At 39.4% G+C, this 16811-nt stretch overlaps 1 protein-coding gene across 1 annotated transcript; it reads left to right on the top strand.

Moving 5' to 3' along the window:
• The first annotated feature begins 13635 nt into the window (after positions 1-13635).
• Positions 13636-14565, top strand: LOC111149969 (olfactory receptor 4X1). Its single transcript, XM_022507243.1, has one exon. It carries the CDS (start codon positions 13636-13638, stop codon positions 14563-14565), a length of 930 nt encoding a protein of 309 aa, XP_022362951.1.
• The last annotated feature ends 2246 nt before the right edge of the window (positions 14566-16811 follow it).

Here is a 16811-nt window from a genome sequence, read left to right as displayed (position 1 = left end):
AGGCTGAGTCTCGGCATTAATCTGTGGGTGTGGAGTGGTGCTGAGTCCAAACTGAAGGGGCAGAATGAGATGAAGGAAAGTTCCCAGGGTTTTTATCTCTAGAGTAATTGTTGTTTCTAGAGTAATTTGAACAGTCTCATCTTCAGAAACTCTTCTAATCACTTTTAAGATAATTCCTCTTATGGATGTACTGTAACTTGATTAGGCATTTTATGTTAGATGTTTATGTTGTTTCTAATCTTTTTACTGCTATAAATAACACTATGGGAGTATTTTTTAAAAAGATTTATTTGGGAAAGAGTAAGGGTGAGGGGGAAGAGCGTAGAAAGGAGAGAGAGAGAGAGAATCCTGGAAGGAGATCCTGCTCTGAGCGTGGAGCCCAATGCAGGGCTTGATCACAGGACCCTGAGAACATGACCAGAGCCAAAATCAGGAGCCAGATGCTTAACGGACTGAGTCGCCCAGGAGCCCCACTGTGGAAGTATTCTTTTTTAAAAAATTTTATTTATTATTATTATTTTTATAAACATATAATGTATTTTTATCCCCAGGGGTACAGGTCTGTGAATCGCCAGGTTTACACACTTCACAGCACTCACCATAGCACATACCCTCCCCAATGTCCATAACCTCACCCCCCTCTCCTGACCCCCCTCCCCCCAGCAACCCTCAGTTTGTTTTGTGAGATTAAGAGTCACTTATGGTTTGTCTCCCTCCCTATCCCATCTTGTTTCATTTATTCTTCTCCTACCCCCCAAACCCCCAATGTTGCATCTCCACTTCCTCATATCAGGGAGATCATGTGATAGTTGTCTTTCTCCGACTGACTTATTTCGCTAAGCATAATACTCTCTAGTTCCATCCACGTTGTCGCAAATGGCAAGATTTCATTTCTTTTGATGGCTGCATAGTATTCCATTGTGTATATATACCATCTCTTCTTTATCCATTCATCTGTTGATGGACATCTAGGTTCTTCCCATAGTTTGGCTATTGTGGACATTGCTGCTATAAACATTCGGGTGCACGTGCCCCTTCAGATCACTACATTTGTATCTTTAGGGTAAATACCCAGTAGTGTGATTCCTGGGTCATAGGGTAGTTCTATTTTCAACTTTTTGAGGAACCTCCATGCTGTTTTCCAGAATGGCTGCACCAGCTTGCATTCCCACCAACAGTGTAGGAGGGTTCCCCTTTCTCTGCATCCTCGTCAGCATCTGTCATTTCCTGACTTGTTAATTTTAGCCATTCTGACTGGTGTGAGGTGGTATCTCATTATGGTTTTGATTTGTATTTTGTGGAAGTATTCTTGAACAGAATTCTGAAATTCTATTAGACTCACCTGCTATAGTAAATTTTCCATGCTAAGAGGTATAATGATTTTCATGTAGAGTGTTAAATTGATTCTATGAAAGATTGTAATAACCTTCCTTGTGAAAGTGCTCTTGACAAATTGAATGCTGTCATTAAACACTTTCTTGATGGGAAACAAGATTTTACATAGTTTTAAAGTATCCCTCCACAAGATACTTACTAATTGCAAAAGACAAAATATAACTCTACAGTAGAGAAAACTGGAAGAACGTCCTTTAAATAATTACTCAAGTAAACATCACTAGTATTGAGACTGGAGAGGCACATAATATAAATACTGTGGTTTTCTTACCCAAAATATATCATTTGAGTCTAACCATGACAAAGGCAAACCCCAATTGAAAAACATTCTGCAAAATTAATAGCCTGCATTCTTCAAAAGTATGAACAAGAGATTGAAGACTTAAAGATTCTGGATACAGATATAGATAATTAAATGAGACCTGTGATTCTTGATTGGATTCTGTACTAAATGAAGGTCATTAGGGAGCACAAGTTGTGAAGATGAGATGATGGACTTGTATCAGAGTTATTTCCTGATTCTAATAATTGTAGTGCATGTATGTCAGAGAATGTCCTTGGATTGGAAATGGGCATTATTATGTCATCAACTTTGAAACATCTCAGAAAAATTCTGTTTGCCTACCTATCTATTGAGAGAATGAATGATAAAGAAAATTTGGCAAAATATTAATATTTAGGGAATTTGGTTATGGGTATACAATAATTCTTTGTGTTATTGGAACTTCTTTTATGTTATGTAAATGTTATGTAAATTAGAAATTATTTTAAATTATAAAATTAAAATATTTTGCAAGTTAGATAGCTTATTGTTTAGTTTATTCTCTCTCTCTTTCTGTGTGTGTGTGTGTGTGTGTGTGTGTGTGTGTGTGTGTGTGTGTATAGGAATATTTTATATTTAGTTAGCTTGAGTCTTATTTATAAAGTTTGTGGTAATCACCAAATGGATACACCATCATTTATGAAAGTTGTCTACTAATAAGTATTTGGACTGTTTTCAAATAATGTTACAGTAACTAACCTTGATTTAAGTATGTGCAACAAAACTAGGATTTATTTCCAGAAATGAAACTGCTTGTTCAAATGTGGGTATTTATAAATGGATAGATAATATCAGATTGCCCTTCATAGCATGTGTACCCATTTGTACTCTAAACAATTTTGTCTTTCCCATGAAATATTTTGTTAAATTTGTTAATGTAATAGTTGAAAAAATGGTAGATCCAAAAATTTTAATTTACACTTCTCTTATTTCTGAGGTTGGGTGTATTTTTATATATTTAAAAGCCATGTATTTTCTGTAAACTGTTTCTATCACTTTCCTATATTTAGATTGTAGTCCTTTTTATTATGTTCCAAGGACAGGTTATATATAAAGATTTGCCCTTTCTGATATGAATTGTAGATCCCCTCCACATGTCATTTTTTTTTACTTTGTTTATTGTATGTGTGTTCTGATATACAAAAGTCTGCTTTTTGTGTAGTTAATTATCATTATATCCCTTTGTGGCTTCTGGAATAGCCAGGACTGCATTGTTTCTTATATGGGAGCTTTATAAATGATTTCATATTTTAAAGGCTAGTTCCTTCTTGTTCTTCTTTTTCAAAATTCTGCTGGATACTGTTTCTTCACATGAACTTTAGATTTAGTTTTACTTCTCTTCCTATTCTATATCCTCATGAGAACTTAAGATTGACATCATATTACATTCATAACAAGTCTTTAGAAGGAATCATAATCTTAATGATGTGAGTCTTCCCATCCAAAACCATGGTTTGTCTTCTGTTTGTGGATGTCTTCTTTTGTGTTCTCTAGTAGAGTTTTAAAGTTAAAAAAATATTTAAAACCGTGTTATTTTAATTTCTAGCTATCTGAGATATAATTGGTGTATAACACTGAATAAGTTTAAGGTATACAGTGTGATGATATAATACACACATATATTGCAAAATGATTGCTAGAATAAGATTAGCTTACACTTTTATCACCTCACATAATTGCCTTTTTAATGGAGAGAACATTTAAGGTGTATGTTCCTAGCAACTTTTAAGTATATAATAAAGAGCATTATTAACTGTAATCATCATGCTATACATGATTTTACCACAGCTTATTCATCTTATACTGAAGTTTGTACCCTTTGACTAACATTTCCCCATTTTCCCCAACCCTGGCCCCTGACAACCACCACTTTACTCTGTTTTTATGAGTTTGGCATTTTAGCTTCCTCATATAAGTGAGGTATACAGTATTTGTCTTTCTCTGATTTATTTCACTCAGCATCATACCCCCAAGTCCATCTGTGAAGTTGTAAAAGGCAATATTTCCTTCTTCTTCATGGCTAATAATTTAATATTTCATTGTATATATTTCATTTCAGCTTAAAGAACTCCTTTTAGAATTTCTTCTAAGCCCAGTTTAGTGGTGAGGAACTCTACCAGCATCTGTTTGAGAAGGTCTGTATTTTGTCTTCATTTTGAAGGACGAATTTGCTGGATAAAGTATTTTTGGTTGGCAGTTTTTTTCCTTTAGCACTTTGAATATGCCTTTCTACTCTCATTTGGTCTGGAAGGTCTCTGCTGAGAGAGCCAATGATAGCCTTGGAGGTCTCTTGTTTGTGAGAATTTTTTTCCTCTTACTGCTTTTAAAATTCTCTCTGTCTTTGCTTTTACTTTATTTTTTAAAAATTTTTTTATTAACATATAGTGTCTTTGCTTTTAAATAGTTGTATTATAACAGTCTTGGAGAAGATAATTTCATACTGAGTTTGAGGAGTTCTTTATAGCTCTGAAAAACAATCTGAGGGGTTTGAAGCAGTGGGGGGTAGGAGGTTGGGGGAACCAGGTGGTGGGTATTGGAGAGGGCACGGATTGCATGGAGCACTGGGTGTGGTGCAAAAACAAGGAATACTGTTATGCTGAAAAAAAAAATAAAATTATAAAAAAATTCTCTCTGTCTTTGCTTTTATTTTATTTTTTTAAAAATTTTTTATTAACATATAGTGTCTTTGCTTTTAAATAGTTGTATTATAACAGTCTTGGAGAAGATAATTTCGTACAGAGTTTGAGGAGTTCTTTATAGATCCTGGATATCAACCTTTTGTCTGTACTGTCATTTGCAAATATCTCCTCCCATTCCGTGGGTTGCCTCTTTGTTTTGTTGACTGTTTCCTTTGCTGTGTAGAAGCTTTTGATCTTGAGGAAGTCCCAAAAATTCATCTTCGCTTTTGTTTCCTTTGCCTTTGGAGACATATCTTGAAAGAAGTTGCTGTGGCTGATATCAAAGAGGTTACTGCCTATGTGCTCCTCTAGGATTCTGATGGATTCCTGTCTCACGTTGAGGTCTTTTATCCATTTTGAGTTTATCTTTGTGTACAGTGTAAGAGAATGGTCGAGTTTCATTCTACTACATATAGCTGTCCGGTTTTCCCAGCACCATTTATTGAAGAGACTGTCTTTTTTCCACTGTATATTTTTTCCTGTTTTGTCGAAGATTATTTGCCCATAGAGTTGAGGGTCCATATCTGGGCTCTCTACTCTGTTCCACTGTCTATGTGTCTGTTTTTATGCCAGTACAATGCTGTCTTGGTGATCACACCTTTGTAGTAAAGCTTGAAATCAGGTAACGTGATGCCCCAGTTTTATTTTTGTTTTTCAACATTTCCTTAGTGATTCGGGGTTTCCTCTGATTCCATACAAATTTTAGGATTATTTGCTCCAGCCCTTTGAAAAATATCAGTGGAATTTTGATCGGAATGGCATTAAAAGTATAGATTGCTCTAGGCAGTATAGACATTTTAACAATGTTTATTCTTCCAATCCAAGAGCATGGAACGGTCTTCCATCTTTTTGTGTCTTCTTCAATTTCTTTCATGAGTGTTCTGTAGTTCCTTGAGTACAGCTCCTTTACCTCTTTGGTTAGGTTTATTCCCAGGTATCTTATTGTTCTTGGTGCTATAGTAAATGGAATCGATTCTCTAATTTCCCTTTCTGCATTTTCATTGTTAGTGTATAAGAAAGCCACTGATTTCTGTACATTGACTTTGTATTCTGCCACATTGCTGAATTGCTGTATGAGTTCTAATAGTTTGGGGATGGAGTCTTTTGGGCTTTCCATGTAAAGAATCATGTCATCTGCGAAGAGAGAGAGTTTGACTTCTTCATTGCCAATTTGGATACCTTATATTTCTCTTTGTTGTCTGATTGCTGTTGCTAGGACTTCTAATACTATGTTGAACAAGAGTGGTGAGAGTGGGCATCCTTGTCGTGTTCCTGATCTCAACGGGAAGGCTGCAAGCTTTTCCCCATTAAGGATGATATTTGCTGTGGGTCTTTCATAGATAGATTTGATGAAGTTCAGGAATGTTCCCTCTATCCCCATACTTTGAAGCATTTTAATCAGGAACGGATGCTGGATTTTGTCAAATGCTTTTTCTGCATCAATTGAGAGGACCATGTGGTTCTTCTCTCTTCTCATATTGATTTGTTCTATCACATTGATTGATTTGCGAATGTTGAACCATCCTTGTAGCCCAGGGATGAATCCCACCTGGTCATGGTGGATAATCTTTTTAATGTGCTGTTGGATCCTGTTTGCTAGGATCTTGTTGAGAATCTTGGCATCCATATTCATCAGTGATATTGGTCTGAAATTCTCCTTTTTGGTAGGGTCTTTGCCTGGTTTGGGGATCAGGGTAATGCTGGCTTCATAGAAAGAGTCTGGAAGTTTCCCTTCTGCTTCAATTTTTTGAAACAGCTTCAGGAGAATAGGTGTTATTTCTTCTTAGAAAGTTTGGTAGAATTCCCCAGGGAGTCCATCGGGTCCTGGGCTCTTGTTTTTTGGGAGGTTTTTGATCACTGCTTCAATCTCGTTACTAGATATCGGTCTATTCAGGTTGTCACTTTCTTCCTGGTTCAATTTTGGGAGTTTATAGTTTTCCAGGAATGCATCCATTTCATCTAGGTTGTTTAGCTTATTGGCATATAACTGTTGATAATAACTTCTGATGATTGTTTCTACTTCCTTCTTGTTAGTTGTGATGTCTCCCTTTTCATTCATAATTTTATGAATTTGGGCTTTCTCTCTTTTCTTTTGGATTAGTGTGGCCAATTGTTTATCAATCTTATTGATTCTTTCAAAAAACCAGCTTCTAGTTTCATTGATACATTCTACTGTATCTCTGGTTTCTACCTCCTTGATCTCTGCTCTAATCTTGATTATTTCCCTTCTTATGTGTGGAGTTGGTTTGATTTGTTGTTGATTCTCCAGTACTGAAATTTTGGGTGACCTATTAGCTTCATGGACTTGGATGTCCAAATATCTCCCCATATTTGGTAAACATGAAACCATTATTTCTTTAAATAGGCTCCCCCCAACCTTCCTTCTCTTCTCCTTCTGCAATAGTTCTAGACTGTTTCTTTTAATGATATCCTGTTGTTCACACAGGATTTCTACACACTTTTCTTTTTTTTTTCCCCATGTTCTCCTTTGACTGCATAAATTCAAAAGTCCTGTCTTCTACTCCTAGATTCTTTCTTCTGATTGGTCAACTAGGATAATCATTTCACAACATATACATATATCAGAACATCATGTTGTACATCTTGAATGCATACAATTTTTCCTTGTCAACCACAATTGAATAAAGCTGGAAAAATTAAAATAAACCCAATATGATTTTTATTACCTTTCTAAGCAAATGGGGTGTGTGTGTGTGTGTGTGCACATGCATGTGCACATGAATGTGTAGGTGTGTGACAGGGAGATCTGATGTAAGGCAAGAAAGAAGTGCACTCTCTCTATGTCCTTCAGGCCAGCAGAAATGCATGCATGGGTCACTGTTTGTGTTTCTCCATTCCAGTCCTCCAACTTTTGCTACCCTTAGAAGTCCTTCCTAGGTTCAGATTGTAAGCCAGCTGTCAGGGCTATTGAGAATCTTCAACAATATTTTCCTCTCCAGAGTTTTGTTAGTGAGAAGTTGAGAAAAGCTGAGTTTATGACAGTAGCCAGTGTCATTTAGTATGAAATAGTAGGAAGTTACTGATGTATATGCAGAAGGAATTAACATAGGTTTCTTAAACTAGTGATAATTCCTTGAGTTTTAAAAAAGTTTGAGTTTTTTTGCAGTGTTTCAGATGGATCATGGTTAGGAGGAAGAGACCACATGTATACCATAGATTCATAATTTGTTTGCTCCAAGATATGGAACTTTGGTGAAGCAGCAATACTACACAGAGCAGAAGCAGATGGAGGGTGATTCCTACTTTGATTTCCCACTGGCCTCTTTGTTTCCCAATGGGGCACCTGTTTGGGCAGGAAATGTTGTACCCAGACATTTAACCCAGATGGACAGTTTAGCTGCATAGGTTTGAACCATTCTCCTAATCTTTCTGAGCCTCTTTTATTGAATCTGTTGAATGGCAATAGTAGGGTACAGTAGTAGACTGTTACTCTGACCATCTGTGAGATGTTAGAAAAATTGAAAGACATAATACTGCCCAACACAAGTGTGGTTTCTAGGAGACTATGCTGAGCAGTTAGGGAGCTCTAATCTTCCTGAAGCCTTTGCACGTGAAAACTGTGTGCTGAAAATTTGTGGTAAAACACTTAGAACTTTAAGAATGAGCAGCTGGGGTAGGAGAAGAGTAAATGAAACAAGATGGGATTGGGAGGGAGACAAACCATAAGTGACTCTTAATCTCACAAAACAAACTGAGGGTTAATGGGGGGAGGGGAGTTGGGGGGGTGGGATTATGGACATTAGGGAGGGTGTGTGCTATGGTGAGTGCTGTGAAGTGTGTAAACCTGGCGATTCACAGACCTGTACCCCTGGGGATAAAAATATGTTATATGTTTATAAAAAATAAAATTAAAAAAAAAAAAAAGAATGAGCAGCTGGAAGACCCTTGTGCTAGGAGGCAGAAAGGAGCTGTTTTTTTGTTTTTTTTTTTTTCCTTTTCAACTGTTTTCCCAAGTGAATAATATGGACAAGGTGACCCTGGAAGGTCTTTCCATGTCTAGCATTCTCTGATCAGGTGACCTGTTGGAGTATATGTGTGAAGTGGTCCAGGTCCACTGGGCTCAAGTCTCCCTGGAACTCACTGGCATCATTGGTCCAGTGAGGGGCGAGGTCAAAATAGGACACCAAGAGCCTCTTGCAGAAGTCTGTGGTGGGGACAGAGGGATTTTGTGATACTGAGTTCTCTCTGCCACTTGCTTGAGAATGCAGAGGGAAACCTCTAGGGACCAAGACAAGAGGGTGGTTAATCATGTGGGACAAGTAGAAGTACCAACTTTGTAATTGGATTAATTACAGATATGTTCCTTATCCTCTTGGAAGAAAGCACTTGGCAAGTTGACTTTTGCTATTCTCAGAAATTCCCCAGACAGGAGATGCTAAAAAGTTTAGGGAATTAAATTCTCTGATTGAAGTCTACATCTCCTACACCTTAAATGCTCCCAGCTTCACAGTGTAGCAGATAATTTCCTCAAACCTTATTTTGATGGATTTTAGAGTAGAATGGCCCTGTTCTGTTCCCCTGTAACTTTCTAGTGAGAAGGTTATGAAGTGTTGGAGGCACATGGAGGTGGTAGCATTGATGGTACTTGGTGAGTCCACAGAAGAAGATCAGAATTTAATGGCACCTTTATGTGTGGAACAGATCCTGAGTCTGTTCATTCACTGAGCCCTTACCATGGGCGGGCAGAGCCTCCAGCAGAGTCTTTCGCACACACAAGGGCACCCTTTCTGGTGTTACTCTGGCTTCCACACACTTCCATGTATAAGAAGGCTTTCTTAGATTTGCTCACTCTTTCAGCCGATGGGGCAGACCTTTGACATCACCCTGTTAGTCTTTCCTGCCTACTTAAATGACAGGGTGAGGAAGTAACTCTGCATCTCAGCTGAGAGCAGGTGTTACAGTGATTCTCACTAGAGCTACTAGTAACATGGCCAGTGTGGAGCCATTTGCAAGGCTAGTTATTTATTTATTTATTTATTTATTTATTTATTTATTTTTATTTCTTTTCAGCATAACAGTATTCATTGTTTTTGCACCACACCCAGTGCTCCATGCAATCCGTGCCCTCTCTAATACCCACCACCTGGGCAAGGCTAGTTTTTAATTAACTACTGACTCATACATTTTTGAGATATTCTTTTGAAAAATTCAAAGGGCCTAAGATATTCTCACAACTGGCCTTCTCTTGTAGAAATGAGGACTTTCGTCCCACTTGAGCCAGGATGGAGATTAAACTATTCAGAAGCCTACATTTTACTGAGGACCACCTTGAATCAAGATTTCCAAGATTTAGGTCAATGAACGCTAACATACGCCTTTTATTTCTCTGATCAGTTTATCTATAGAGGTTGTTAGTGAAGCAAATATGTTTTCCTGGGGTGACTTGTGGAAGTGATTCAGTCTTCCGACTACAAAAGATTCAGAAGATAAAGTTAAGAATCAAGGCAATAAACAACATTCAAGATGGGTTCATTCACTTGATCTCTATGAAGCATGCTTTGGAATTATTTTCACAAAGAGACCTTATTTTTTTTTCTTATACTTGATATCCCTACATATCTGTTAGCCTCTGTGCTGTTTACAAGATGCGCACAGTGATACCTTGGTTTTGACATGGATTTAGTCACAGATGGAGGATGCAAGGATCAAATAAAAACTCATATACATCTGAGTTCCCAGCTCTGAGGAAGGTATGACACAGGTCATAAGAGACACTTCAAAAACCTTCAAAGCTTACAATCTCTATTATGTTGGAGAGATGTGACGGGGGCATGTGAAATTGCTAGAGAATAATATAATCCTTGGTGACAAAGTGCTGGAGCTAAGATCTCCAGTCACCAAGGCATGTCTGGCATGCACAGGCTTCTTTCCCTCTCAGTTCACTTTGGCCGACTCTGGAAATATCTTCTCCCTACCAGTATCTCTGAGTTCTGCTCAGGCTCTCTGCACGGAAATTATACCTCAGGAAGGTGGAGAACTGAACAAGAATAGATTATTGTTCATTTTCTTGCTGGTATATATTTTTAGATCCTGTTCTAGCTTTGCTTTGCTGGTGTTACAAGTAGTAATCTCTCTCTTTGACCACTACTTCTGTTCTGGAAGCTGGCCATGGGTGGGCAGCAGGGGAGGAGCCAGTGGGTGAGAGGAAAGTGAAGAGGGTCTAGTCTAGTCTCTGCCTGAGAAGCCACATGGTGCTGGGTCCAGATTCCCCTTCTGTGGGAGGAGGAATACATGAGCTTCCTTCCAAATCTAGCAGCTTGTGATGACCCAGTGAGGAAACTAGCAGGAGAGACCCAGCTTGACTCCTCTGGTGTGGGATGTCATTGGAGGACAACATGCAAGCAAAGGATGCTGGACAAGGCTGGTCAGAGCAGTTTTATTTTTCAGAATCCACAGAACGAGGAGTTCTGTGACAGGAAATGTATAATGAGAAAACATAAGATAGGGCAGATTTATTGTGAAGATTTGAAAAATGCTCACAGAAGTCATGTATCGAGGCCACTCTGTTTTAGGCTTCTAAGTGCATCCCAGTTTAGGTTTTCTTAACCACAAAACCTGGAAGCATGCCGTTACTTGCTGGTTGAGAAGAACACATACTTAACTTTCAGGGTCTCTTCCTTGGCTCTGCCAAGGAAGTCAGAATTAAAGTCACTGCACAGGTGACATGACTCTGCACTGTTGTGGTTTACAACTCTGATGATCTCATTATGAAATCTCTCTTGAATGTTCTCCATTTCTACTCAGAGTTTTGAAAATGTTAATTTCGTTTTCTTTCTTCCATTGTAAAGACTTAAAAACTGTAACATTTTAGAGAAAAACTTGTTGGTTACACGGTGCATACATATAGGTATATACACTGTATAAACATCTTGCTCTCTTATTTTCAATAATTTTGGAAAGACAAATGCAACTTTTTTTTTGAAAATCTGAAATCTAAAGTTGTCCTTACCAATTCTCTGAGAGGAACTCTCTGATACCAAAAGGAATTTTAGAAACAGACAGCATTTACCTTCAAATCTAATTTCACAGGGTATTTGCCTAGTAATAGAGCCATTTTTCTCATTGGGGTGAAGTATTCCATATGTTGATTGCCTAACAAGGATGTCATATCTGTCTTGCCTTAGCCCATATTGTGGAATGGATTTTCTACAGTAAGTATCAGAGTTTCTCAGACTCAGTTATTCCGCCTCCTCTGAAACTAACCAGGCTTCCTAACAGGAGTAAAACAGAAGCTAAGGTGGGTAGGAAACAAAGTTGCCAAGCTTCAACCATTGTCCTTGGAGGTGGGAATGGAGAAGGTGGAATGTGAGTCATATGAATTTGTTTAATTGATTACTAATGGTAAAACATACATAACATAAAAATTTACCACCTAAACCGTTTTGAAGAGTACAGTTCGTGGTATTCAGGTACATTGTGCATCCATGGCTACCCTCCATCTCAAGAACTTTCATTGTCCCAAGGTCTGAACCCATTAATTCTACATCCCCTACCCCAACCCCTGACAACCACCATTCTACCCTCTGTGTCTATGAGCTTATACCCTAGGGACCTGTGTAAGTGGACTCCTGCAGTATTTCTCTTTTGGGGACGGGCTTGACATGTTGTTTAGCATATTCAGTCCCATTTCATTAGGTAGCCCTCTGTTTTGTATGCTTGTTGTAAGATGCTTAACTCAGAACCCAAATGCTGCAAGACTATCCAAGCAAAGGTGGGTGGTAAGCCAGCCTTGTGGAGTGGGGGTCCTTACTATGTCCCCATCACACACTGCACTGACAGGGTGACAAGCAGAGTTAAAGCATAATCAATTACATTCTGACACTCTTATCAGTTGTACCCCTACAGAGTTATAATTTGTTTTTAAACTCAGCTTTCAAAACAGCGCCATGGAAAGATATTATTGGTTCTGTTTGTCAGATGAAAATTCCAGGCTTTCTAGGGTTTCTGTATGTTCAGTGCCACACAGCTAGGAAACAGCTGTGCTATGATTGTAGCCAGGACCTCTGATTCCAAACTCAGGGTTCTGTGGCCAGGTCACAGTGCCACGGCTCCTCTCCCGTTCATGGAGGACTGGCCTGGAGGGCAAGCTGGCTGTCAAGAGAGGGAATATCCACTTTGGATAGCTTCCTGTTTGCTGACTGGCTTGCTTTACCCTATGGCAATCACCACTTTGGAGGCTGTGATGGTGGATTATCTGTGTCTGATCACCCTCTGTCAGTCCTTGGAGGCCACTGCAGTGCATGTTGGGGTCTCTCCAGCATGCCTTTGCTTCAGGAGGCAGTCCTGGCACCTACAACAGGCTCTTTCCCTTTGTGGAATTGCTGTGCTCTGAGGCCCTGAGTGCACATGAGGGGATGTCTGCTGGGCCATCCCCGTGGAATGGTAGGCTGTTATGGAATGTGCCTGACTTTTGAGTTGTTTCTTAGACATTGGTCAGGACTATTGAAGCAGTCTGCTAGTGACTCACATCTCCCTCTGCCATCTCTCCCTTTATGGACAATGGTTGAAGTTGGTGACTGTCCTTCCCCCCTCCAGCTTTTTAAAAACAACTGCAGGGGAGCCTGGTTAGTTCCACAGGTTGTGGGATAATTGAGGTTTAGAAGGTCTATAAAAGGCTTAAGACTGATGATTCACAGACCTGTACCCCTGAAACAAATAATACATTATATGTTAATAAAAAATAAAAATAAAAAAAAATAAAAGGTCTGTAAAAGTTCTGTAAAAAATTGGTTCCACATGAAGGTATAAGACTGACCTGAAATCTAAATTATACAAATTATGAGACCCACTTCAGGAGCATAAGATTAGTGGAAGCATTTACGTCTTGAAGAATTCAGACCTCAGTTCAGGTATGAGCTGTGAGGACTTGGAGGAGGATTGAATCTCTGAGGCTCAATTTTCTCATGTAGAAAATATCCTCTCATTTTTGTTGTAAGAATTCTTTAGCTAATGTAGGTGTGTCTGCATTAGAGAAAACCCTTCAAGGCAGCATTATTACAAACTCAGTTCTATTTTGGGACCGATATCAAACATTTGATGATTGTTTTTTTGTCTACCTGTTTCAAGGAGAACATGTTTTGGAGGAGCCCAAGGCTGAGAGGGGACTCAAGAAGGGAAGAATGAAAATTGTCTTCAACACCTGAGAAGGATTTTTCTAAGTATTGGAGGAGAGTTCTTTGATTTCTTGATTCTAGTCCACTAGCCCCTGTGCTTTAAACCATGGCAACTATAAACAATGTGACTGAAATAATTCTCTTGGGGTTTTCCCCCAAACAGGATGTGCAGAAGACCATTTCTGTGATGTTTCTCCTCATGTACACAGCCATTGTGCTGGGTAATGGCCTCATTGTGGTGACAGTCACGACCAGCAAAGGGCTCACCTCCCCCATGTATTTCTTCCTCAGCTACTTGTCCTTTGTGGAGATCTGTTACTGCTCTGTCACAGCCCCCAAGCTCATTCTTGACTCTTTCATTGAAAGGAAAACCATTTCCCTCAAGGGATGCATCACTCAGATATTTTTCCTCCATTTCTTTGGTGGCACTGAGATCTTTCTCCTGACAGTCATGGCCTATGACCGCTACGTGGCCATCTGCAAACCCCTGCACTACACTGCCATCATGAACCGGCGTGTGTGTGGCCTCCTGGTGGGTGCAGCATGGGGTGGGGGCTTGCTGCATTCTGTTGGGCAAACGTTCCTCATTTTCCAGCTACCTTTCTGTGGCCTCAATGTCCTTGACCACTACTTCTGTGATGTCCACCCTGTGCTGAAGCTGGCCTGCTCAGACACCTTCCTCATTGGTGTGCTCATCATCATAAATGGTGGCACCATTTCAGTGGTCAGCTTCATGGTACTACTTGCTTCCTATGTGGTCATCTTGAACTCGCTGAGGACGCGGACCTCAGAGGGTCGGTGCAAGGCGCTGTCCACCTGTGCTTCTCACATTGCCATTGTGGGTTTGTTCTTCATTCCTTGTTCCTTCGTCTATTTGAGGCCTTGTGTCACCCTCCCTGCAGATAAGATAGTTGCTGTGTTTTACACAGTGATCACACCTCTCTTAAACCCCCTCATTTACTCCTTCAGGAATGCTGAAGTGAAAAATGCCATGAAGAGACTGATGAGGAGGACAGTGATTTGGGAAGAGAAGTAGATGATTTTGTTGGGGTAAATAGGAGGAACAAGGGATGGGAAGTTGGGGCAGTGAGATCTCACTCTGCCTCTACCTTTAATTGATGGGCTGGCCTTTCTTGATCAGTCACCTTTTATTTTTTTCTTTAAATTTTGGTTTTCTCATCTTTATGGGATTGGACAGGATGAAGGGGCCTCTAGAATGAAGTCTAGAGGTCTTCTACTGATGCATTTTCATATTTGACAGTGACCTTGAGGCAGGTTGGCTGTTTTTGAAAGAATGAACTCTTCTAGAAAACCAGGTTCTTTCTGGGAATAATAAAGAGGTTAGTAGAAGAGGAGGAGGGCTGCCTTGGGGTCATTGTCCATGTGTCTTTTGTGTTGGAAGAGCCTGAACCTTTGGATTTGGGGAGGAGGAAGGTAGGGAGAGATACAGAAGTCACTCAAATGCTTAGACATTTTATTAACTTGATATACTGAAGGTTTGCCCAGTGGATTCTGGGCAGCCCAACTGACCTAGAAGGGTTTAGTGCATGGAGCAGAAGCCATTAGAGCTTCAGATGTAAAAGTGGTTGTTATCGCTCTCTTTTCTTCTCAATTATCTAATTGAGATAGCAATATTACATCACTGAACACAAACACTCACTCTTGATATTGTTTCTGAGAATAATATTTATAAATAAACAAGGAACATGTATGTGTATGTATATTTTACTATTAACCAAGAGATTTCATATATTTTATCTCATTTAATTCTAAAACACTATAGTGAGGTGGGTATGACTCTCCTCCTTTATAGATGAAGAGACTGAATCTTGGGGAGATCAATATTTTGATCAAGGTCACACAGCCTAAGTTCAAACCCAGTTCTGCCTGATTTCTAAGCCTTTGCTCTCTGTGTACATTCCTCTGCTTCTCTTTAGAGATCACTGAGCATAAATACTTCTAAATCTCTGAATTCCAAATCTGAGGGCTGATATTCTCCTTATTGTTGGGTATTTCCCTCCAGAATCATTTCAGAACAAATAAAAAGTGTTTTTAAAAACTAAGTAGCATGAACTGCCTTATGAGGGTTCACAGGGATTTCTGGGTCTGTAGAAAACTAGGGTCTGAGCTGCCAGATCTGGAAGTAGAGGGTAGGAAATTAGGAAGATATGAAGCTTCTTTCAGCTCAAGGTCCTCTTCTAGTGCAGGCAAAACACGGGCACTGAACTGCAAGAATTACCTAATGCATGAGATTAAAACTCAATATGTTGGCCAAAGAGAGATTTTTTTTCCCCTAATGACATAATGTTAAAACAGAATCATTCTTGAGAATATCATACAGATTGGAAAATGGGTAACAGGAGTCAAAAACTATGGGGCGCCTGGGTGGCTCAGTGGGTTAAGCCTCTGCCTTCGGCTCAGGTCATGATCTCAGGGTCCTGGGATTGAGCCCTGCAATGGGCTCAGCAGGAAGTCTGCTTCCCCCCCCACCGACTGCCTCTCTGCCTACTTGTGATCTCTCTCTCTTTCTGTCAAATAAATAAATAAAGTCTTAAAAAAAACTATATGAATTGAGAACCCACAAATAAATTTCCTAAAATTAAATCTCAGGAAAGTGCTGCCCCATAGGTACTACAATGTTCACTTTGCAATGCAGGAAAATGCAGGTCAAAGATTCTTCCAAAGCCTTTGATGTTTTGTCTACATGAGTTGTTTGTCAACTATATTTCAGAGTCCAGAATTCTTCACAGGTGAGTTCAGGATCTTCCTGTGTTGCTGTCTTGAACCCCCCCTCTGAAGAGAGAGAGAGCGTGCACATGCAAGAAGAAGGAGAGGGAGAGAGAGAATCTCAAGCAGGCTTCACCCCCAGTGCAGAGCCCAATGTGGGGCTCTCTCTTGACCTGGCATGACCTAAGCTTAAATCAAGAATCAGATGCTCCACTGACGGAGCCACCCAGGTGCCCTATCACTTCTCTGATTTTCCAGTGTTGAAACAACCTTGCTTTCTTGAGATAAACACCACAGGGTCTATTATCCCTTGTATACATTCCTGCATTTGAGTTAAATGTATTTTATTCAGAATTTTTTGCATCTATGTTCATGAGTGATGTTTGTGATTTCCTTTTTAAAACATCTTTTGTTAGGTTTTGGTGGTAGAGTTATGCTGTTCTGATGAATAACTTGGGAAGTTTTCTCTTCTATTTTTAAAAACATTTGTGTAAATTTGGTGTTATTTCTCCTTTAAGTGGTCTTGGCTTGGAATTTTTTTGGTGTGTGTGTTTG

The sequence above is a fragment of the Enhydra lutris genome, unplaced genomic scaffold (assembly GCF_002288905.1).
Source record: "Enhydra lutris kenyoni isolate GAN:26980312 unplaced genomic scaffold, ASM228890v2 scaffoldscaffold22, whole genome shotgun sequence".
NCBI classification, from domain to species: domain Eukaryota; kingdom Metazoa; phylum Chordata; class Mammalia; order Carnivora; family Mustelidae; genus Enhydra; species Enhydra lutris.
The sequence above is the reverse complement of the archived record's forward strand: the minus strand, read 5'-3'. Positions and strand labels throughout refer to the sequence as shown.